This window comes from Coprinopsis cinerea, assembly GCF_000182895.1.
Source record: "Coprinopsis cinerea okayama7#130 chromosome 2 map unlocalized cont3.2, whole genome shotgun sequence".
Lineage (NCBI taxonomy): Eukaryota > Fungi > Basidiomycota > Agaricomycetes > Agaricales > Psathyrellaceae > Coprinopsis > Coprinopsis cinerea.
Window position 1 is genome coordinate 3,028,007 of NW_003307543.1, and position 22,922 is coordinate 3,050,928.

General features: G+C 53.2%; 5 protein-coding genes across 5 annotated transcripts; 3 read left to right on the top strand and 2 right to left on the bottom strand.

Annotated features, from left to right (window-relative positions):
- Window positions 1-1,425: 1,425 nt before the first annotated feature.
- On the top strand, window positions 1,426-1,950 carry CC1G_06108 (hypothetical protein; the record flags this gene model as incomplete). The annotated part of the gene is made up of 2 exons (XM_001839866.2): window positions 1,426-1,516; window positions 1,733-1,950. The coding sequence occupies 2 exons, from the start codon at window positions 1,426-1,428 to the stop codon at window positions 1,948-1,950; spliced, it is 309 nt and encodes a 102-aa protein (XP_001839918.2).
- Window positions 1,951-3,020: 1,070 nt separating this feature from the next.
- CC1G_06109 (hypothetical protein) lies at window positions 3,021-3,460 on the top strand (the record flags this gene model as incomplete). The annotated part of the gene is made up of 4 exons (XM_001839867.2): window positions 3,021-3,107; window positions 3,165-3,203; window positions 3,260-3,334; window positions 3,389-3,460. 4 exons carry the CDS (start codon window positions 3,021-3,023, stop codon window positions 3,458-3,460), a joined length of 273 nt encoding a protein of 90 aa, XP_001839919.2.
- Window positions 3,461-11,398: 7,938 nt separating this feature from the next.
- CC1G_06114 (hypothetical protein) lies at window positions 11,399-11,867 on the bottom strand (the record flags this gene model as incomplete). The annotated part of the gene is made up of 3 exons (XM_001839872.1): window positions 11,399-11,445; window positions 11,500-11,537; window positions 11,602-11,867. 3 exons carry the CDS (start codon window positions 11,865-11,867, stop codon window positions 11,399-11,401), a joined length of 351 nt encoding a protein of 116 aa, XP_001839924.1.
- Window positions 11,868-14,326: 2,459 nt separating this feature from the next.
- Window positions 14,327-16,714, bottom strand: CC1G_06115 (acyl-CoA synthetase; the record flags this gene model as incomplete). Its single annotated transcript, XM_001839873.1, has 6 exons — window positions 14,327-14,344; window positions 14,408-14,800; window positions 14,857-14,890; window positions 14,951-15,257; window positions 15,315-16,225; window positions 16,278-16,714. The coding sequence occupies 6 exons, from the start codon at window positions 16,712-16,714 to the stop codon at window positions 14,327-14,329; spliced, it is 2,100 nt and encodes a 699-aa protein (XP_001839925.1).
- Window positions 16,715-18,297: 1,583 nt separating this feature from the next.
- Window positions 18,298-22,919, top strand: CC1G_06116 (hypothetical protein; the record flags this gene model as incomplete). The annotated part of the gene is made up of 9 exons (XM_001839874.2): window positions 18,298-18,850; window positions 18,905-19,622; window positions 19,678-20,131; window positions 20,180-20,377; window positions 20,427-20,643; window positions 20,693-21,058; window positions 21,112-22,544; window positions 22,603-22,704; window positions 22,758-22,919. 9 exons carry the CDS (start codon window positions 18,298-18,300, stop codon window positions 22,917-22,919), a joined length of 4,203 nt encoding a protein of 1,400 aa, XP_001839926.2.
- Between the last annotated feature and the right edge of the window lie 3 nt (window positions 22,920-22,922).

Sequence of the window (22,922 nt, forward strand, 5' to 3'; positions counted from 1 at the left end):
GGTGCTCCCTTCATTGGGGCTATTGTCAGATGCATCCCTCCGGGAAATGTGGAAGTCGATGTCCATCTGGCCATCCTGATCCATGGTTGACAGTAGCAGACAGGTTGATTGGGTAGACAAAGTCAATCGACATGGGCAAAATGGCCAGATCATCCAGTTTAACGGGTGTTTATCATATAGAAGCTAAAGGCTATCCGCGACCAATCATTACCTGGTGACGGGCCTTGTCAGTAGCGTAGGAAGGAGAATAATTCTCAGTCCAAGTCCTTAAGATTGGAGCTCATAAGGACCATCACCCTTTATATAGTCCTATCAAACAAAGCAACAAGGGACTTGTGACCTATGAAGAGCTATGTATAGATACCATTAAATAGAATGATCTTTCCCTCACGCCTTCCCTGATGGTTACTAGAGGGGTATGGTTCAGCAGCACCTACGTACCTCGTTCTGAGACATTGTCACAACGTGGATATCGGCAGAGGGATAGCGGTGTCCGACTCAATTTGCGCTCGCAACGGCCACGAGGACTTTGGAGGCTGAGCGCTCAGCCTCGGATTCGCTCCAGCCTGAGGATGCGCATGCCTTCATGTCTCTTATCTTATGGCTGGTAAAGACCTTGGCATGAGGGCGAAAATATTCACGTTGAAAGGGACCTTACCTGAAAAATCAGAAATCCCTGCCATTATGTAGCTCCTGGAGGCCTAGAGGGCAGGAACTCCGCGAACCTGGTGATGGCCGGGGGCGGGACGGGCACCGGGATTCCTGAATCGCCCTTGACACAATGAAACCGTCCTTTGCCTCCAACCACCATCATCTTCTGCTAGTGGCTCAGAGAAAGCCCATGGCCATCGTCAAGGGCGTTAATCCAGCGGGATGTTACGCAAAGGACCTCCAGAATCGCCAAATGAACTCATCTTCGCTCGAACCACGTTCCTCCAAGTATTGGTTGTCAAGACTAGCCGAGTGACTGCAGCTGCGGATACAGCTGTAGAGACGACGACTGCAACATTAGCTGGTCATAGTCTGGTTGAAATGAACTGGAGTCGAGTTTGGTGGGTCGATTAGGGTTCGCTTGGTAATTTGAATGGAAATTCATGCTCCAGGAACCAAAACACCTCACCAGGAGGACGTCGCTCTCCAGTCGCTGCGTTTCGTTCTAGACATGAGTTGCCCACAGAACGGATGGCTTTTCCCCAAGGACACCGAGTGACAAGAGGGATAGTTCGTCCAGCGAACAGCATACGTGTTCGCCATGGTTAGATTCCCGTACGGAATTCGTAGGTTCATCCCAGGGAGCTGAAGGAGAGGGAAGGCTCCAGTTTCAGGTATCTGAATCCCAACATGAATCCAGTAGTGCCTCTGGGAGACCCTCTGTCAGACGCCAGTATCCCTGTCCTCAAAGCCTCCAAGCTGGGAATACCCGCAATGCCTTGGAAAATTTGGAGGACCTGCCTGACCCTCCCTAGGTTGCACTCACTGGCAGTTACTCTCGAACAGTACCGGATGACACGGCTCTGTGAGTGCCCCTCAACGGACCAGAGTGCAGTGCTCAAAGCGCGCTAAATCTCTATTGGCCTCGGAATTCGACGTAGCAACGGGTACCATGTCGGTCTCCCGCTCCTAGTACGCGACAGATATGTCAGGTCGCGACCCAAACATTGTCGAAGGGTGCATCGCGGTGAAATCATTGTCACTGGTTTCTGGCGTGTTCATTGAACTGATGGAAGCATAGGTATAGGCCTTATCCGGAAGTGTCACGGAACCAGCGAATCACGCTCAGTACCAGTTCACCGTGGGGGCGTGAACAACCATAAGATTGGCCTTTGGAGCCACGGGACTATCGGTTACCAGCCCCAGGTACATCCATCCATTCCCGGAGAACAGCTCCGAAAAATGTTAGATCGAGCCCCCATCTCCATCGCTGCACAGTTGGGAACCTCCCAGAACTGAGCACGATTAAATCATCGCAATCCAATCCATCCATTCCCGGAGAACAGCTCCAAAAAATGCTGGATCGAGCCCCCATTTCCATCCTGCACAGTTGGTAAACCTCCCAAACCGAGCACGATTAAATCATCGCAATCCAACTCCCACCCAACCCAACCCCTCCCTCCTGTGGAATCCGACGGCTCTGGAAGCTCAAAGTAACCGGTATGACTCTTCGATACAACCAGTCGGCGTGTTCCTGCTAGCTAACATCAGTGTCAGGGAACACAGGCTCTCGTGCCTAAGAAACAACTCACCTTTACCGCCAGGAATCCGAATTGGTCAACACACTGTTCAGGCCCTCCTCGGCATTCTCGAAGGTTGGAGATGTACCGGTGGAATCACAAATCGGTACTAACACGTTCGGTTTCTCCACGGGGAGCCAGCGCCTTACGAGGGCTTTCCATCCAGGGACCCTTGTGGTTTACCGTTGAGCCAACGCAACAGACATTTCGAGTGTCAGTTGACATGGATGTCGAGAGGAGACCTCCGAGATGGCGACAACCGCCACATTTAAAGATTTGATGGTATTTGGACGTGTCAACAAAGTCGCAAAAAGGGCAAAAGGAGTAAAAGGAGTCTACCTGAATATTTCGTTCGTTGGTGAGTTCACTCGTCCCTTTCTCAGTTTCACTCAATACCTTATACCGCTGAATATTAGGACGTTATAGACACTTTTCCCGAGAGAGATGCAGAGTGATAGCGCAAACAGGCCGGATAACCAAGCTGTGTGGGTTTATTTTCACGGTTCTAAAATGTTAGTTGCCATTCCTGTCCCAGCGTTTCTGGGGTCATGCGACTTGTTGGACCCTGAATGTCCAGCGATCCCGTGCAATTATTACGTCTGACTGGCTGGGCTGAATGGAGCATCCTTTTCGCCTACCCGTTCCTTTATTTTCTCTCTTTTCCCTTCTCTTTGCATTCAGTTTTCCACGTCGCACCATCATTCTCGAATGTCTCTTTCTCCCTTAGTCTGCCCAGGCCTCTCCATCGTCGTCAATACCGGGGACAGTGTCGCGAGGCTCGAGGACACCATGCCTGCCACTCATAGAGAGTTGCACATCAACCTGGGCCCGGCTCCGTCACCTGTACCGTATGCGCTGCCTGAAGTCGGTGGACCGGTAGGACCTACACGAGACCGCCTCTAAGATCTTCACTAACATCTCCAGCGTCAATAGGCCACATCCTGGATCACTTACAGCGCCGATTACATCGAGGTGATTCCTTGGTTTGTCGTTCTCCTCCCGAGCCTTGCTGACGACATCGCTGGAAGGACACACAGTCAGCAGAGCGCGGCTCTCCAGTGGATGTCTACGCAGGATATCTGGGCTCGCGTATCTCTACCGTTGTGAGCACCTTCCCTCCTTTTCTTGCCTCACTCACTGATATATTTTGCATCTAGAAATCGTCGCTGTGGGCCATCTACTGCACGATTCAGGTGATACTGTTTGGTGGCAACACCACGGCGGATTAGACGTCAGGAGCCCTCATTGAGCCTCATGAACGTAGTACATAACTATCTGCACATTGAATAGCCTCGTTATGTTATGTACGAGCTGGTGGTACAATGTACCTACACACCGTCAGCGACCCGTTTCTTTTCAACGCTTGCCCAATAGGCTGTAGCCTGTCATTACACCTATCGTTCCCCGTCTTTAGTTGCCGCCCCTTGTCGTTTTGGACTTTCTCCTTCGTAGACAGGGCTGGCGAGTCTATCGTTGTACTATAGTTGGGTTACAAGAAGGTTGTACGATGTCTGTCGCGAAGAGCGAACACTAAACCAAACCAAAGACCAGTGATGCGGAGCAGATAAGAGCGGCGAGTAAGATAAGAGCGATGAGCGACGAATGCAGATGAAGGCTGAAGCGATGTATTGACGAAGAGGTCAAGCTGAGGAAATACAGAGCAGACTACCTAGCTTATATACCTATTCTACTGTCTACATAGCCGCAGTGAGTCAGAATGACGAACAAATGGTGAAACATCGAAGAACAATAAGAAAGGTCATGAGGCTGCGCGAAGGCTGCGCGAAGAACAAGAATGAAACAATAATGGAACAAGAAGGTGTCAGAGTGTGTCAGAAGGCAGTGCGTAACAATAAGGACGATAGAGTAGGGCAAAGGGCAATGCGAGGCAGTGTTCCATGAGTGAAAGAGTCCATAGAGGGAATAAGGAGGCGAAGGAGTAAGAGGAAAGTGGAACGATAAGATGCGAAACAGATTAGATAAGATAAGATGAAAAATAGGGGCTATACCGGCTGTTCACGACATTACCCCCCTTCTAAGCCTCATCGTCCTCGATGACCAATGGTAGGCGGCGTCCAAGTTCCCAGTCGAGGTCGGTAGGCGGAGCGTCGGTGAAGTTCTCAAGTGGGCGCCAGGGGAGAGAGCTGAAGACGGTGGCGGCAAATGCGGCGTGGTGCAGAGGGGTGTCGCTGGTGGAACTCCTTTCACAATCTCGGAGTGCGTGCTCCAGGTTCTCCTCCGGTTCCCAAGTGTCATCCGTCGACCCGTAACCCTTCCAACTGACCAAATACTCCAGTTTGCGATTCTTCCCTCGACCTCTCCAACGGCTGTCCAATATGTCGTGAACTTCGTATTCAAGCTCCCCCTCTAGTTCGACAGGCTCAGGCGGGGGTGGCAAAATGCCGTTGACATCATTGCCTTTCCAGGGGGAGAGCTTGTCGACGTGGAACACAGGATGAATACGGGAGAGGGACGGGGGAAGTTCGAGGCGGTAGTCGAGGTCGCCGATGCGTTTGGTAACTTTGTACGGACCAAGTTGAAGATCGCCGAGTTTGCGGGACGGAACCTTGATCTGGATGTCCTTCGCGTTAAGCCAAACGTAGTCGCCAACCTTGAACTGATGGGCCGTTCGCTTGCCGGACTCGTACACATCCTTCTGTTGGGCCTTCTCGAGACGTAAGGCAGCTTCCACATCCTTGCGTGCTTCTTGTAGCTGCTGGACACGCTCGTCAACAGGGCGGATCTCAGTTCGCTTGCTGATGGGGATGTTGAAGTGAGGAATGTAACCATAGAGGACTTCGAAGGGTGAGTGATCATGAGCAGAGTGGACGCGGGAGTTGAATCACAAATTCGGCCATCGGTAGGTGCTTGTCCCAGTCATCCTGTCGGCGGGAGACGTAGAGGCGGAGGTACTTCTCGATTTCTTGGTTGGCCCGTTCGGTCTGTCCGTTGGCCTTGAGGGTGATAGGCGGTCGTGAGGTTGGACTCAATGCCGAGGCGCTTGAGCAGAGTGCGCATGACCTTAGAAGCGAATTGAGGGTCCTCGATCGCTGATGAACCGGAGTGGTAGGCCGTGGAGACGAAACACTTCACGATAGTAGATGTCTGCGACGCCTTCGGTGGTGATGTCAGATGTGCAGGGGAGGGCGTGAAGGACCTTGCTGTAGTGATCGGTGAAGACGATGATTGCGTCGTATCCATGGGCTTCTGGCAACTGGGTAATGAGGTCAACTCCTACTGTCTCCCAAGGTCCTTCAGGAACGTCCAACGGCTGGGTGGAAGCTCGAGGATGCTGGGCGTGCTTCCTCCGGGCGCAGACATCACAGCCGTCGACATACTTCTTGACAAAGGCTCGCATCGTTGGCCACCAATACTGTCGCTCAACTCGCTCGAGGGTTCCATGTACGCCAGGGTGTCCAGAGGTGCGGTCGTCGTGACACTGGTTGAGGACGTCGCGTCTGAGTTCGTCATCTGGAGGTACGTACACACGGCCTTTGTAGTAAACGAGGCCGTTGTCTTCCTCCCATTCAGCGAGTCCGGATGTGAGGCGACGAGGCCCTGACTTGCGGAGTTGGGCGAGTCCATCTAGGACCTGAGATTCGCGGGCGCTGGCTCGACGAAGTCGATCTTCGAGGGGATTGGCAAGGACGGTGTGGGCGGCTGCGAGCTTGGCGAAAAGCTCTGGTTTGAGAACAACCTGTTGCTTGTTATCCTCTGCGTCCGCAACCTGATGAGTGTCGAGGCGGGATAGGGCATCAGCTTGGGTGTTGGCCTTTTCCAGGACGATGGGTGAGCGTGAAATTGAAGCGAGAGAGGTAGAGGGACGCATCGGGCCTGTCGTCGACTGAGATCTTGTGCAGTGCGCCAGTATTCCAGGTTGGAGTGATCGGTAACAATCTCGAACGGTTTGGGGAGTCCCTCCAGGAAATGTCGCCAGTCCTTGAGTGCTTCGATGATAGCCAACATTTCTCGGTCGTAGATTTCATAGTTGCGTTTCGGCCGGTTGCATGGGAGGCGGAGCGGAAAGCAACGGGGTGCCAGAGTCCATCGTCGAGCTTCTGAAGGAGGGCTCCTCCAGTGGCAAACCCAGAGGCGTCTACTTCAACGCGAGTCGGTCGATCGGGGTCCCATAACGTCAGGGATTGGAGCGGAGGTGAACGCGTTTCGGAGGGTGTCGAACGCCTGTTGTTGCGGCTCGTTCCATTGCCAGGGCATGTCCTTCTTAGTAAGATCGTTGAGAGGTCGGGCGATAGTAGCGAAATCCTTGATGAAACGGCGGTAGAAGTTGGCGAAGCCCAAAAACCCACGGACAGCGCGAAGGTTGCGGGGGATAGGCCAGTTGCGGACTGCCTCTACCTTGGCAGGGTCCATACGGACTTCTCCCTCCCTAATGACCAGGCCGAGATACTCGATCTCTTCCCGCTCGAACTCGCATTTCTCCGGACGAAGGTAGAGGTCGTGCTTCTTGAGACGACGGAGGACTTCGTGTACGACTTGGCGATGCTCGTCGAGGGTAGCCGTGAAGATGAGGATGTCGTCCAAGTAAACTGCGACCTTCCCTGAAGCAATGAGATCAGCAAATATCGAGTTCATGAGTGCTTGGAACGTTGCCGGGGAATTGGTGAGGCCGAAGAACATGACCAATGGTTCAAAGAGTACCCTGGTTGGTGGCGAACGCGGCCTTCCATTCGTCTCCTTCCTTGATACGGATGTTGTTGTAGCCCCATCTGACGTCGAACTTGGTGAAGTACTTGGCGCCGCGGAGTCGGTTTGACAATGTCGGAGACAAGGGGGAGGGGATACCTGGTTCTTCACCGTAATCTCGTTGAGCTTCCGATAGTCTTGAACGAACCGGAGTTTTCCATCCTTCTTCTTGACAAAGAAAACCGGGGAGGCGAGGGGCGATTTAGATGGTCGGATATAGCCTTTCTTGAGGTTCTCCTCGAGGAATCGGTTCAGTTCCTCCTGCTCGTTCTGCGACATGGGGTAGACTTTGGTACGCATGGTGGCCGGTGCTCCCCTGCAACGAGGTCGATGGCATGGTCCCAAGGCTTGTGCTCCGGGAGGCGATGAGACTCGGATTCAGAAAAGACGGAAGCGTGCTGTCGGTACTGGGGTGGAACCATCTCCTCGAATGTCTTCTGGGGTTTGTCCTTCTGGGATTTCTCGGCAATCTGCTGGGAGTATGTGAAGCCTGCGGCACACCAAAGTTCGTCGCCTGTGTCCTCGATCAATCCTTTGCGAACCCACTTCCGCCGGGTCACTCGGTTAGCGCGGATGCGGCAGAGGGGAGGTTCGCTTGGTTGGAAGTCAGGGTCGGGTGCCGGGGAATCGTCAAAAGCGGTAGGAACGGGCGGATCGGGGTCGTTGTAGATCTGTTCAATAACAGCATTGGCCGGAGGGGGGTTTCCTTTCGAGGGGGCTGTGCGTCTTCATCGGGGACTTCTTCGATGGTGACACTGGAAATACGAGGAGGGGAAATCTCTAGTGTGCCGTTCCGCCAGTCGATCTGGGGGTTGATCTTGCGAAGCCAAGGGAGACCTAAGATGACATCTTCCCCCCCGAGATCGGTGATGAGGAAATCCGTCCACTCGGAGTAGCCGTCCACCGTGAGCTCCAGACGAGCGAAGTGGGTGATGCATCCTGCCTGATTTGGGGTTCCATCAATGTTGAGAAGTCGGATTGGGTGTCGAAGGGGATAAGCGGTGATCCGGTGTTTCTCCACAAAAGGTTTGTCCAGGAATTTGCCAGTGGCGCCACAATCGATCATTGCTGCGGGGTTTGCCGTACGATTTCTGCCTCTGAGTCTGATGCGAATGCGGAAATGCGAGGAACCGGGGTGTATTTCGCGTATAGAGCTAATGGTACATGAATAAATTGAATCGTACTCAGAGACGGCGTACAGCGGAGAAAAGGGTGCGTGCCTTGCAGCACGAGCAGGCACCCTCTTCAAAAACCCTGTTGTTGGATCTTCTCGAGGCGCTTCAGGATGTCCTGTTGGTTCTTCTGAGCAACCAAGAGATCGGCGAGTGAAACGTTAGACGAGGTGGCGGCAGGTGGGGCAGGCGAAGTGGCAGCAATGGTGGCGGCGGGTGTGGAAGAGTCATCGAAGAGCGAGAAGGGAGCCTCCTGGGTGGCAGCAACACGACGACGTTGGGTGAGTCCTCGACCGGGCGGATAGCCCATGAACTTGTCTTGGCAGACGTTAGCGGAGTGGCCGAGACGCTGGCAGTGGTTGCAACGAAGTGAGCCGTGGTTGCCGTCCTTCTTGATGTGGGCGGAGGATCCGCAACCAAAGCATCGTCCACGCATTGCTTGGAGGAAGTCCTCACGGGAACGGCCACTAGGTCCAACACGGGTCGCGTCGATGTCCATCGCATAGGGGTCACGGGCAGGGGCAGAGCAAGACGAGGTAGTCGGGGTCAAGAAGGAGGCGCTGCTTCCGTGAAACGTAAAATCATTCTGGTTGACGATGTCGCAGTAGTCTTGAAGGGTCTTGGGCTTGGCATCGTCCGGTTTGGTGATGGCGATAAGATCCAGCATGAGGCGATCGTTGGAACTGAGTTTGCGACGAAAACGTGCCATACCATCCTTCTGGGATAGACCGGTGCGGGGAAATATCTCCATGAACTTGGCTGCGAACTGGGAAGCAGATTGTTTATCCCTGGGTAAGGGCCTCGAGCTGGGCTTCAGCTGCTTTCTCCTGGTCGGCGGGTTGGAAGCGTTTCTTGAAGGCAGCCACAAAAGTGGACCAATCGCCACTGAAGGGCCAGGGGTGGGCGGCCTTCTGAGCAGCGTCGACAGCAGCCTCGTGGGCGGCAATCTGATCCAGGTATTGGACAGCCCCAGGAGGCAGCAGCACCCTGAAGGTACGAGAGGGCAGCTGAGATCCACTTCTTGTCATCTCCTTTGAGTTCGGACTCGGCGGAGGCCCAGTTGGTGAAATAGCGGAGGAATCGCTGGGTATCACCAGAGTCACCCTTGAAGGGCTCAGGCGTTTTGACGGGGCTTCTAGTGGAAGCGGTCTTAGCAGCCGTGAGCTTATCCAGGGATTGCTGGATACGCCTGGTAGTCTCTTGTTGCTCGGCAAGCAACTTGAGAAGAGTGGTGTCGGACATACTGAGATCGGGGATAGGATTTGCGGGTTTGATAATGGGGTCTTGTTGGACGAGCGGCAGAGAAGTGGGTGGGGATAATAAAGATGGTGATAAGGTGGAAGTGGGAGGTTCGTTATCTGAGCGTTGGGCAACAGACGTGTCCTCCGACTCCCTGGGGATGGGAAGTGGTGTGAGGGGCGCGGCGAGGAGTGAGGGTAAGGGTTGTGGTGAGGGTGGAGTGTCCCGGAGCGGCGGAGACTTGTTACTGCGGGAAGGGCTTCTGCTAACGCGGCGTAGGTAACGTGAAAGGGGACGGGTGTTTCGGAGTCTTCTTCTTCTTCGGATTCGTCTTCCTTGTCGTTGTCGTCCTCTTCTGTCTTCTTCAGATGATGTTGACGGGAGGGCGAAAGGACTTCGGTGCGGTACTGGTGGTTGCTGTTACTGGGGCAGGGGTAGAGTCGGCGGAATGGAAAGACTGGGGAGAATCTTCTGGTAAGAGCTGTGTGACAGTTGGCGGCGGAGTTACTGGTGGGGTTTTCTTCTTCGATTCTTCTTTCCTGGATTTGGCAAATTCGCGGGCTTTTACGGCGTTGTCGGAGGTGCAAACAGCAGCGTAGAAGCTGGCTGTCTGGCAGGCGTCGTAACTGGTGAAAGGTGGGCCGGAGACTGAGGCGGTTGGGGCAGGGGGAACTGTCACACTCTACAACCTCTTCCTTGCTATCGAGGTGGCAATCGATGCCAAACCACTTGTCAGGGTTGAGGTCTTTACTAGAGGCGAAGAAGTGTGGGTATCCTGCGCAGCTAATCTTGACGGTGTCGGAAAACCAGAGTTGCCAGAGTAAGACCTGATCCGGCAGGTCAACCAGAGTGCCAGGGGATCCGGAATGCAGGGACAACGATCGGCGTTGCCAGTGCACAGGGGCAGCTTGACCTAATGTCGCGAAGAGCGAACACTAAACCAAACCAAAGACCAGTGATGCGGAGCAGATAAGAGCGGCGAGTAAGATAAGAGCGATGAGCGACGAATGCAGATGAAGGCTGAAGCGATGTATTGACGAAGAGGTCAAGCTGAGGAAATACAGAGCAGACTACCTAGCTTATATACCTATTCTACTGTCTACATAGCCGCAGTGAGTCAGAATGACGAACAAATGGTGAAACATCGAAGAACAATAAGAAAGGTCATGAGGCTGCGCGAAGGCTGCGCGAAGAACAAGAATGAAACAATAATGGAACAAGAAGGTGTCAGAGTGTGTCAGAAGGCAGTGCGTAACAATAAGGACGATAGAGTAGGGCAAAGGGCAATGCGAGGCAGTGTTCCATGAGTGAAAGAGTCCATAGAGGGAATAAGGAGGCGAAGGAGTAAAGGAAAGTGGAACGATAAGATGCGAAACAGATTAGATAAGATAAGATGAAAAATAGGGGCTATACCGGCTGTTCACGACAATGTCCCTGCCGGTGACGGGGATTTCAAGTATAGAACTGTATATACAGAGGGAAGTAACCTCGATATGAGCTGACAGAAGAAACTATTGGACACTCTCAGCCATTGCTAGGTTGGTGGCCACTGGGCCACGAAACCAAGGATGAGGACTGGGTCAAAAATCTAAGCGAGAATCGGGAACGATCGACCAAACGTGGTGTGGCAGTGCCCACTGGGGGGGGGGGGGGAGCTCGGCGAGTTCGGAAACCTTCATCACAAGAGGCTTGGCGGGCGCCTAATAGGATGACAGGGCCCCAATGTGGGTAGCAGTCTCGAACATTCATTCCTTCGGGCAGGGTCGCGTTGTCCCTCGACGCACTATACTATTATCCTTATCCTGTTCGGTCGGAAAACAGAGGTCATCGTGGAAGGTCGTGCAATAAAATCAATTGATCCAGTGATTGGAAGATTATGGGGAACTGAATGTTTCATACACTAAATGAATGTAGCGTAAGGAACGTGTGCGTATGAACCAAGAGGGACTCTAAATGGCAAGTATTTCTACACGCAGATGAGAGTCAGCCATGGAAGTTGAAGCAAATCGGAGTGAATACGCACATCCCACTTGATTACGGCCAAGTGCTCGCTTAGAGAGCGGAGAGAATAGGAGTGCATCCAATGGCAACAACACCGTCTGTAGTGGTATCGGTCAGTCATTGTTGGGCGGATAGTCTGGGGCGCTACTCACTGAAGTTACTGTTGGTGCAACAAAGCTTTTGCTGGGTGCTAACCACGACAACGAAATCAATCAGTCAACAACCGCTTAAGAATAGGCGGCGCCACGTCGTACCATGAAGCAGCACCTCCAATACCGCCAGCCTTGACGCCAGTGCAAGTGAAGCCCACGTTTGCATCAACCTGTCTGGCGTTGATGTTGAGGAAGCCCAGCCACTTGGTCCACTCAGCGTTCAGATCTGTGGCCTTTTGGTAGCTGGCGCAGCATTGGACGGTACCACCTTCGCATTGCTCGTACTCAATCTCTGTTGGAGCGGGGTTCGCTACGACGGCAGAGACGAGGGTGAATGCGACGAGGGCGGTGGTCAAACGAGCGAACATCTTGAACGTGGTGGGTTGAAAGCGAAGAGAGCGGATGAGGTCGGGGAAAAAGAGATATCTGTAGGAGGGAGACGCAGGCGACAGGTTTATATGCCCTTACCGCACTGGATGATCCGTATAATGGGCCAAGAAGAGGACCCTGACTGCCACCTCAGCAGGCCATCAATCCGCCATGAATATCCGAGTCCACCACCTTGCACTTGGGCCCCGGTTGGCAGCCTCGATGGCGAAGACGACGACCACGGTGCTGAGCACCGATACACACCGATCTCTGGCTCAGTGGACTGAGCCACGAGGTCGGAAATTCGGATTACTACTCCTTTGGACAACCCGAATCCGACCCGGTATCACATCGTCGAGTTAATCCTTTCCAACCCATTACACTATTTCGTCCGAATAAAACATCCAGCCATTTCAACCTGAACGAGATGGATGGATGTGAAGGGTTGCAAGTATATCGGCGCTTATTATGTTTTCGGGGTGCTTTCCCACAGAGAAGGCGTTGCATGCCGCAAGCCTGCTCTCTTGTGGGGACAATTCGAAATTCAACAGCATCGTCATCTCGTGCTTCGCTGCCAGAGATGATCGTGTGAGAGGCCACTGCCCCGCAGTGTCGTGACAGCACTGGGGCTGCTGTGCAGCCCGGGCGCTTATCTGCAAATCGATAACGGAACCCCATAACCATCACAGTACTGTCAATTTAGAACACTGTTACTAAATCCCTTTCCAGTAACTACATATAGAAGCATACATCTACACCTTGAACGCGAATTCCCAGTGGCTCGGGTCCCCCCGGCTAAGCGCCAGCTACAGGGGTATCCCTAACCCAATGAGGCCTCCATACAAGGCCTCACCTGGCTAACCGTGGCCACGAGGTAGGCATGCGCCAGAGGGATGGTACGATACATACGTCTCGTCATAAACCTTTGAATTCTGTACTCTCAGTACTAAATATGCCAGTCCTCATTTCCTTGACATGGGACGGGAAATGACACACCCATTTAGGGGCGCGATCGAACTACCAGCGTGCACACCATGCCATAAAGGAGTTTCAGCGCTTAATGTCACTTTAACTGCATACCCTGTGCCCAGGAGATCGGTCACTGGAGTACCTCGGCGACCTCGAACCTGCCGCAAAGCTGTGGAAGGCGTCAGATGTCCATTTCAGTACATATTAGAAGCTATGCTCGTGGTATATTGGTCAGAACCGCCTTTATCCTTTCCCGAGATACACAGCAGTATAGCAAGTATAAAGGCACCCCCTCGTTCTCCTCCAATCGACAGCTTCAGCTCTTCATCTGAGCCCCCACACTAGCTTCTTCAGTTCCCTCCGCCGACGACTTCTTTTCCTATAAAATGGAGAAACGAGACCATCCATGCTACGTTGAACTCGTTAGTGCCGTCCCTCGTTCAGAACCTATCCAGGAGAGCGAGATGACCAATTGATGGATATCATAACACTTCCAGGTCCATGCCGCAGAACACGCGCTTCCTCTCGTCTACCATTGCCCAAGCGCGGCAGACTCAACGAACAGTCTAGCAGCCACCGGCGCATTCCACCTCGTGGGTCTTTTTTCTCTACATCAAGCTCTTTCTCAATTTTATCCTTTGATGAAAACTAGGCGCTGTTCCTGGCAATAGTTTCGATATGTCAATTTGCATTAGTGAAGGATATATTGCTCCCTCATAGCGTCCGAAGCAACTGGAAGGCTCCATCGATGGACACATGTTCCTTCATATGGCTGTCATGCATGGGCACCGTGGTTTCCTGCTGGGCGCTAACCTGGTATGCGTGGGTATACAACACTGTGGAACACACCATTATCGTCCGAAGGGCGACCCTCGTCATTTTAAATATCGGTATACTCCTCATGCTGGGTGCAATTGTATACCCATTCCCTTTTATTTAACCCTCGATGTTGGGTGCTGGAAAGGGGAGGTATGTTGTCAACGTGCCTCGCGACCGGTCGCTACGTCTCTGTTGCACTACAGCCTGAGCCTGACTCCAGGACCATTGGAAGCACAGACCCCACTAGTTTGCACTTTGGACATTTCCCGGGCCATCTCCGCAGTGAGATCCGACTTGCCCAAGTATCTTAGTATGCTTTCCCGTTACTCTTCTTGTTCACGTGTTGTGCTCAAAGCTTCGATATCCATACGTATTGCATCCGTCCATAATACTATATAACCTCCTGGTGTTTGATCCACGCAAAAACCGAGACGAGAATAGGACAGGCGCCAAGTTCAAAAACTTGCATCCAATCGAAGAGTCGTAGCCATATACAGCACTACGTGATGGTAATTAATGTAAGAGAATTCGGTCCACAGCAAAAGAGAGCATAAGCGACAGCGCAGAAACAACAGGACGAAACCGGAGAAAGAACGCTTTCGTTGATCAGGAAAGCCAGATGATTGATACAAATGTCGACATGAGATCACTGAGCACTAGCGTCATTGCCCTAGTTTCCATAAGCAGCCTGTGACGAACAACAAGTCAGATTACGGATTCGCAACAGGGAAACACATAGAAGAGAACGCACCGCAATCTCATCCTTGAACTTCTTCGAAACCGCACCCCTATTCACCTTCTGAGCAGCAGTCACCAACCCACTCTCTGGCGTCCACTCCTCCGAGGAAAGGATTACCGCCAAGAACATCTCAGCCTGCTTGAACTTGTTCTTCCTCGCTAGCTCATTGCAAGTCTTCAAGACCAACTTCTTCACATCATCGTCGTGACAGAGATCTCCAATGGGCTTGGAGGCGAGGGAGGAGAGCTTGGAGTCAGGGCTGTTGCGGAGAGCTGCGCGAAGGTTATTTTCGTGCGGGACGATGATACCGATGGGTTGGGAGGCGTCCTGGGAGGCGTAGATGCACAGGTTGCTGATAAGCTCACAAGACTTGTACACAGATTCGAGCTGCTCAAGTGCGATGTACTAGGGAATGATGAACATCGTTATGGCGAGGATATATAAGATGAGAAGTCACTAACCTCCCCGTTCTGAAGCTTGATAAGGTTCTTTAGTCTGATGTGGCGAACTCGTGGTCAGACAAAGCGAGTAGATGAAATATAGTGTTTTACGAACCGATCGATGACGCTCAGAGTACCGTCTTTGTTCCATTGGCCAATGTCACCTGTTCGCAGCCAGCCATCAGGGGTGAAGATGTTGGGGTCATTGTTGAGGTCGGGTCGTTTGTAGTACCCCTTGGTGAGAGAGGGGCCACGTATACAGATCTCGCCTTGTGGAGGATCGTTCTGGGATGTATAGCCCATATCCGGGATGTCGAGGAACTTGATTTCGACGGACGGGACGGGGAGACCAGCGACGCCATACTGGTGGAGCTCAGGGGGAAGGATAGCGCACATGCCGCATGATTCCGTCATACCATAGGCTAACAACGTGGGTCAGCCCAAAGAAACGCCTGCGAGAAGGTTGGATGCAAACAGACCTTGCATGAGAGGCATCACCGACAAGCTGATGTATTCCTGGGTGTTCTTACTGATTGCAGCACCACCGTTGATTCCCCATTGGACGTTGCCGCCCGTAGGCTGCCTCAATTTCTGAAGAATAAAGTTGTCCGCGAACCATCCCAAGACGGGCACTCCCCGCTTCTTCGCTTCCAAAGAGGTCGTCACCACCTTCTGGAGAAGCCATCCCTTCTCATCGAGCTTGCCGAGGATGCCCTTCCGAATGTTCTCCCAAACAGCGGGAACGCCGAAAAGGACAGTAGGCTGGAACGCGGTGAGGTCTCCCTTGCAATTCCTCACAGAAGAATCGCTGAGCGTCTTGAAACGAGCGTAGACGGCGGTTGCACCGGTATAAAGGGCACAAAGTTCTACGATGTACTCGAGAACGTGGGCGAGGGGGAGGTAGGCAAGGTAAACTGTTCCCACCGGGATGTGGTGAGCGTAGAGGAAGTCGACGCCCGCTACAGAGGCAATGAGGTTTCCATGGTTGAGGTGGACACCCTTGGGCGTTCCTGTGGTCCCACTGGTGTACATGATACAGGCACTGGTCTCCGGTGTCGGTCGTCGTCCTTCGAGGATCGATTCGGGTTGTTCCCGGCCCAATTTGCGCAAATCGTCAATGTGAATGGCTTGAACAGATCCATCGCGAATCGACTTGATTTTGTCAATTGAGGATGAGTCTGGTGAACCGTCGTAAAATACGAATTGCACGGAAGGAGTGTTGTCGAGGACCTTGAGGACTGTAGGCAGGAGGTCGGTGTTGGTGAAGATACCGCGACAGTTGGGTTCATTCAAAGAATGCGTAAGACCTTCGGGGCCTAGAGTTTCATAGGAAGTGGCGATGGCAGTGGAAATCATCTGGCATCCATGGGCGATGAGTTGCCAATTCACGCTAGAACGCGACGCTGAGCAGAATAGAGGCGGGGATGGACAAATGAACGGACCTTGTTTGGGCGAAGATGTTGATGACATCATCCTTCTCCCCGATCCCTAGATGGACGAGTGCTCGCCCAACCTCTCGAGCAGCTGCGCGATACTCTGTGAACGTCATGTACTTCGGGTCGGTCAGTTCGTAATAAGACCATGTCTTGGGGACCTCTCTCTCTTCGCCGTCGACGACCTTCTTGACCATCTTCTTCTCCTCGTGAATGCGAACAATATCGCGCCAACCGACTGCCCTATGATCGCCGTCGAAGGTCTTCGCAGCGTAGTCGAGGACATCAGGTACAGTCTTCACGTCCGGTCGAGGTTCTGTAAGCAGGCGGTCTGCAGTCACGGCCAGACGTCGAACACCACCTTCCCCGGGCTTTGGTGGTGAGACTTCGACAGAGCCTTCGCCAAAGAATCCTTTGCGAAGGTCGAGCTTGCTTGTGGGTGGCATTGGGATCCTTTTCGTGAAGATTTGTGAAAAATGCCCATCCCAGACGCAACGAGGGTACTCACGAGTGGAAGGACAAAGGTTTGTTGACGGTCTTGCGGCTGGGGAATGGGGGTGATCTACTGTTTTCCCGTGTGGGTGATCAGTATTTAAGGCCGCTCCACATGAACCACCCCTGATGACGACCAAACATACTCACCACGCTTGCTTCGAGGATTCCTGTGTTTGCTCGTCGTTGATGGACATCAAGAACCTTTTTATAACACTGTGGAAGCAGATCGTGTTATGTCCTTGTCAACTGAAACCATTCTGGTTCCAGCCGCGTTCCCAGAGGAGGCTGAGATCGGGAGGGTGACGACTCGGACCTTCCACAGGGAATATTCAGTGATTGCCCGTGTCCTGCATGCGGGATAACCAGTTCCCGGCGTTCATCAATCAACCCAGACGAGCACAACCTACACCCAAGAGCCAATTGGTGATTAGTATTGGCGTGCAATGACATCCATGAGTCGTTTCCGGCCTACTATTCGCTGATATCCATCGCTTCAATGACGGTTCTTGTGAACAGCGCACGGCTACACGGCTGTTTGTGACGAGAGCCAACGGGCGCCAGGGACAACGATGGGGAAACAGAAAAGAGTTGTGTGCGTCGCGCAAAATGCCCGCGAGCCAAGGACTGGGCACAACCAAAGGCGGAATGAATCGGCATGAGCCCGGATCAATTCCTTTATTTGGCACCACGCATGGGCGCTAAACCTTTTCCGACCTTGCGCTGGTCTGTTTTCAATCGTCTTGCGAGGGACAGTGACAAGGATTGAGACTATGAAGAGGAGATTTTGAGGCAGATTCAGAAAAAAACACCTTCTCCGATCACCATATGGTCTGCCCTTGAATGCGCCCACACTGAAGCCTCGAGAAGCCATGCCAGCGGTAACTTGTGGGTTTCTCCAAATTCCAACAGAAACTTAGAAGCTGATGTCATTATTGTTCCACAAATAAGCCTAAGTATTCTCTCTAGTAAACCGCCATGCTCCCGAGGGTTCTGGGGTGCAAGAAAATAAGAACCATTTGAACGAATGGAGATTGAGCGTCTCTTACTGGTGGACTTCAACGTGTTAGTTTATGCCTCTGCCTGCCTTTCAGCTGAAGAGTAGACAAGAGGCCCTCTGATTGAGAGTGAAATTCAGCCAGGCATCAAGTACATATCGACGGAGACGATCATAACCACGGCTCGACGCGTTAAGCCGCGTCCGGTACTGGGCGGAACCGGCAGATCACCTTAGGCACCTAAATGAACGCTTAGTAATGGACCTGACGGGTGGCAATTTGGACCATCCAGAAGACCCCTTCAGGAACCACCTGCCCGTGCACTGATGCCATCAGACGCCCAAACGAGCCTGTAGGCGCCACTAGGCGCCGAGCGGATAGGCTGATGCAGCGGAGCAGATGCAGCGAATCCTTCTGGACCAGGAGGCAGGCGTGAGATGGACATACTATTTTAGATCTTTGACCTTGACCATCACCACCGTAACTACCCCCTTCATCTACCGTTCATAAACGCTGCTGTATTATACCGGCCATTGACTATGACTGTCGACACTACCCAAAACGTAAAGAAAAAGAATGTCACGAACCCAGCCCCTTCACGAGCTTTAGGGAACACGTATAAATCCCCCGTGAAGAAACGCATTACCAGAAAGGAGCGCCAGAAGACGAATTCCTACGTTCGGCAAGCGCAAAAGGAAAGCCTGGCTCTCAAAATGCAGCAATTGATACAGTCTGCGCTACCGGGTCGGGCGGTCAGTGTGGATAACGACGTCCACATGAACATGGACATGTTGCCCTCTGACGCATGTATAACTCCCGACCCCCCTTCCAAGCCCACCGACAATCACACATCCAAGCAGCCAGTTGAAAAGAAGAAATCCATCCTTACGACCACGAAGAGGATGAGAGAGCACGACCGATGGCATAGACTTATCCCCCAACTCGCCGCCTGCTACCTACAGTATCAACAAGGTCGCTACCGTACACCCAAGAAGGACCTTGTGGATGGCCGTACATTAGAGCAAAAGGCTCCATGCATCAGCCAGTGCAAATCCATGAAGGCCAAAACCTTGCTGTGCCTGCTATTCGACCGTAAGTCTATCATGTCGTTGCAATTCCCTGCGTTGTCTAATTGATATCCATCAGGATGGGAATATGCGACCTTTACCCATTGTCGATGCAATCCGATATCCACCGTCCTCCTGTCCCATGGCTTCTTCCCATCTGGTCCTGCGCAGCCACAAATCGCCATTGACCTAGACCTACTCGACTACTACGAAGCTCTGTTTCAAGCGTCGTTTATCGCCGACAACGCCATTGCCGCAGCTCAGAACAGTTTCTACAGAAAGAGGGGGTATGTTCTTACGAACAGGCAACACCCAGTGAGTACCGACCAGAAGAATTGCGTCCGCGCTGAAATGAATACCCACGGACAGGGACAAATCGTCGACGATCCCTTCAGGAAAAGTCTTGGGCGAGCCAGGGTCTGGTATGCCGTCCTCAAGCAGCATATTGACGCCGAGATAGAGAGTGCCATATGCAAGGCGCAACAGGAAGTGGAAGGCCAAAACCCAGGCGCCGCTCCCGACGACGCTCCCGAAGCGGCAGCAACTCCCGACGTGGTGAACCCGCCCCCCGCCCTTAGCCAAACTCCCGCGCCTGCCCAAACTCCCGCGCACATAAGAACTTCTTCCGATCCCGCTGGGACCGGAGCAGGTGACGTGGGAACCGGAGACAGCGCTTCGCTGTTTGCCGGACAGGAGCCCCAGCAACCACAGCAACCACGGCGGGAGTGTGATAGGTACTTGCAGAACATATGTGCAGCGTGTTTCGGTGGTCAGCAATTCGGCCGTCCCTTCAACATGTATGTCTACGCCATTGTTCACCTGACTCTTGATGACTTACACGGAGGTTTGTAGAGGATGTGACATACAAGTTGCCACGGACGCCAACTTCTCCCAACGCCACCTCCGTTCGGTGGGCACCTGTTCCAAAATTTTCAAGCGCCAACGTCTTATTCCTAAAGAAGAGGTTGATCGAGTTGGGGAGCTGATAGAGAGAGCCCGTAATGGTGAGCGCAAGGAGCGTGAGCCTGAGGTACCCGACGAAGCAATCGACAACTGCCAAAGCACTCACGAAGCAGGGGATGGCAGCAAGGCAAAAACCAACAGCGACCATTTCGATGACACAGGCATGGCCGCCCTGATCTGCCGCCACGACATCCCTATCTTCATTGTCAACATCGATACGCCTGGAGAGCAGCACAAATACGCGCTGGCGATGGTCACCCGACTCCTCACCCTTCTACCCTCAAATGCTACTGTCGGTGTCTTCTACGATGTTGGGTGTGTGGTGGACAGAAGCTTGAAACAGGTACGCAATGTCGAGCTCGCCCTCCCGTGCATGTCTGAACACCAGCAGTACGAGATCCTCCTGAAAGACGTAACCGACCGACTGCGCTGGGCTACAAGCGCCATGCACGCATATGCGCACCAATGGTCGTGTCAGCTCGTCTACAACCCGCGTATGGTGAAGGGAGCAGGCACATTTGATGGTGAAGGGGTGGAACGATACTGGTCAGGGTCACGGAAATTGATACCACTGACGCGGATGGCTCTGGTAGGCAACTACCTCGGTGTCTACGGGTTGAAAGCTCACGGATTGGCAGGGAGAGCGAAGGCTGTTTTATCTAGAGTTGCATGCAGCTGCCACGGCAGCCAAGCTCCACGAAGAGCTCGGAATGTGGATACGTAGGCGCCTGAAGGATGGCATACCGTCCCACGAGGAGGAAGCTGAGAAGTGTTTGGCGGGGTGTAATTATTCCGAGACGCAGTTGAGAGAGCAATGGGAACTTCAGAAGCAGGCCCAATTATCTGTCCGTGCTCGTGAGTGCTCGGCCCTGACAGGTGACGATGGGACTGACCTACCATCCAGATGCGCCCCAACGCCTCAAGAAGGAACTCGACACCGTGCTGCGGCTGCACAGAAACATGGACATGGTGGACAACTGCCTCGAAGACGCCCGTGCAACCCTCGGCTCCGCCAAAGGCTCCGACGTTAACAAGACAATCGAGGCTCTTGAAGACATGAATGGCAGGTTAAAGGCCAAAGCAGAGCAGCTCTACGCGTCGCTGAATGTTGCGGAGATGTTTCCCCAACTTGAGGGGATCGACCTAGCATTCGTTCAAAAGCTGCTCCTCCTCCGCGATCTCAAAATTAACATCCGGAAGCGAGCGGTGGGCAATTTCTTCGAATGGGAACGGTTGCATCAGGCCGCAGGGGGAAGGCATCAGGCGCTAGGTATGTGTTCTCCACCTGTAACACGATGGCGCTCATCACATATTCTCACGTAGGCACCATGTCGAAACGCACGCCAGCCCTTCTCGGGGATATCCGACTGTTTAACCGCTATTGCACCGAATTGAAGGAGATCTACAAAAAGGAATGGAACCTACCGCTTCCCAGCCCACTTACCGAAAATCTAGTCACCCTTCGGGACGATCCAACCCTCTATGAAGATGTCTGGATTACGGTCAGCCCAGAAGGCATACCACCGTGGCTTGGTGATCCTGCAGTGCGAGAAGGTATTCGAGGACTTCATCGACGAGACCGCGCCCAGGAAGAAAGAAGGAGAATTGGGGTGGAAGCGGATAACATGTGTCGGTGGTTTGGGCGCGAATTGAAGGCGCTTGACCATGCAATCAGCGACCCGGCAAGTACGTATTCTGGTCCTCCTATTTCGTTCGCCCTTTCTCTTCTCTCCCAACCGCCATGCATTAGTGCAGCGTTGACAGTCCATCCGACAGATTCCCATCTCCAAGAAGTCCTGCACCTTTGGCGGGACGCGCACCTCCAACTGAAACATCGATGGCGCACCTCTCTTGTTTCCGATGTGCGGTACCAGTCACACATAGACTCCTCGACGTTGGGCGGCCACCCGCGATTCACATTTCTCCCTCCAGCGACAATCCCCGCCCAGGCCAACCAGGCGAAACCCCAAGTTCCGAACGACCTAGAACACTCGTTACCCCCATCAAGTCACGGTCCAGACACGGCAGGGTTGGGCGCCGCAGTTGAGGATAGTGACGAGGAACCCGAGGAACTTGACGACGATGAGCATGCCAACGAAGATGCGAACCTTCCCCATGACTCGTCAAATCCACTCCGAGCACCTGACCCCATCGAGCTCTTGGTGTTGGATACTCTCGTGAGAGGCGAAGCAGACGACACTCTGGAGGACGCGCCCTCGTCGGCGCATGACTACACCCCGCCCGTTACACTCGAATGGCATGCCCCGGCAGCACCTCTCCGCGACCAACTCCTGTTGAGTGACTTTCGATACCCTCCGCAGCGCAAAGCTCTCCAATCGCTGGACCCACGGGGAGTTTACCTGCATGAGCAAAGTCGACCCAGCTTCGTATTTGGGCGCCGGGAAATCGACATGCTGAGCGGACCGAACTGTCTGAACGACGAATGCATGAACGGCTTGGCGGCGCATTTCTACCACTCGATAGTTCCTGACTTATCGTTTGGAGATTTCAACTGCGCGCCCGAGTGCGCGTTGTTTTCCTCGCACGACCTCCTCATGGTGAAGGCTCGATACACCGACGGCGACTTCTGGCGACGGACGAAGGGCACAAGCTACTGGTGCAAGGCGCTCTGGATCCTGCCCATCCATCGTCCTGACGAGCACCATTGGGTGCTTGCGGTGGTTTACCCGCGAGAGCGACGCGTAGTGTTATTCGACAGCTTGGGCAGGCGCCGAGGATGGGACCATGACCTTCAGGTGCGCATGTACAGTGTGTGTGATGAACTGACATTATCTTGACAAGCGCGTTTTCTAGCTCATTATGAAGTTCGTCTGTCGACTGGTGATCGCGTCTAATGCCCATGGGTTCCCTCTTCCCATTGTTGTTGAGGAAGGGTGGAGCGCGAGTCCCGTTACCGTAAGTCGCCTCCCTGAAACTTTGCACACTCGTCACTCAATGTACTTTCTCAGCTCTCGCCACTTCAAAGCAACTCGTATGACTGTGGGGTATGGACACTGGCGTGCATCGCATCTTTACTGCGCGGCTTTCATCTCCCAGCAATCACAGAAAATGAAGTACACCTCTTCCGTCATATTCTCTTGCAGCATGTACTAGCTCTCCCTGTTGTGTAAAGT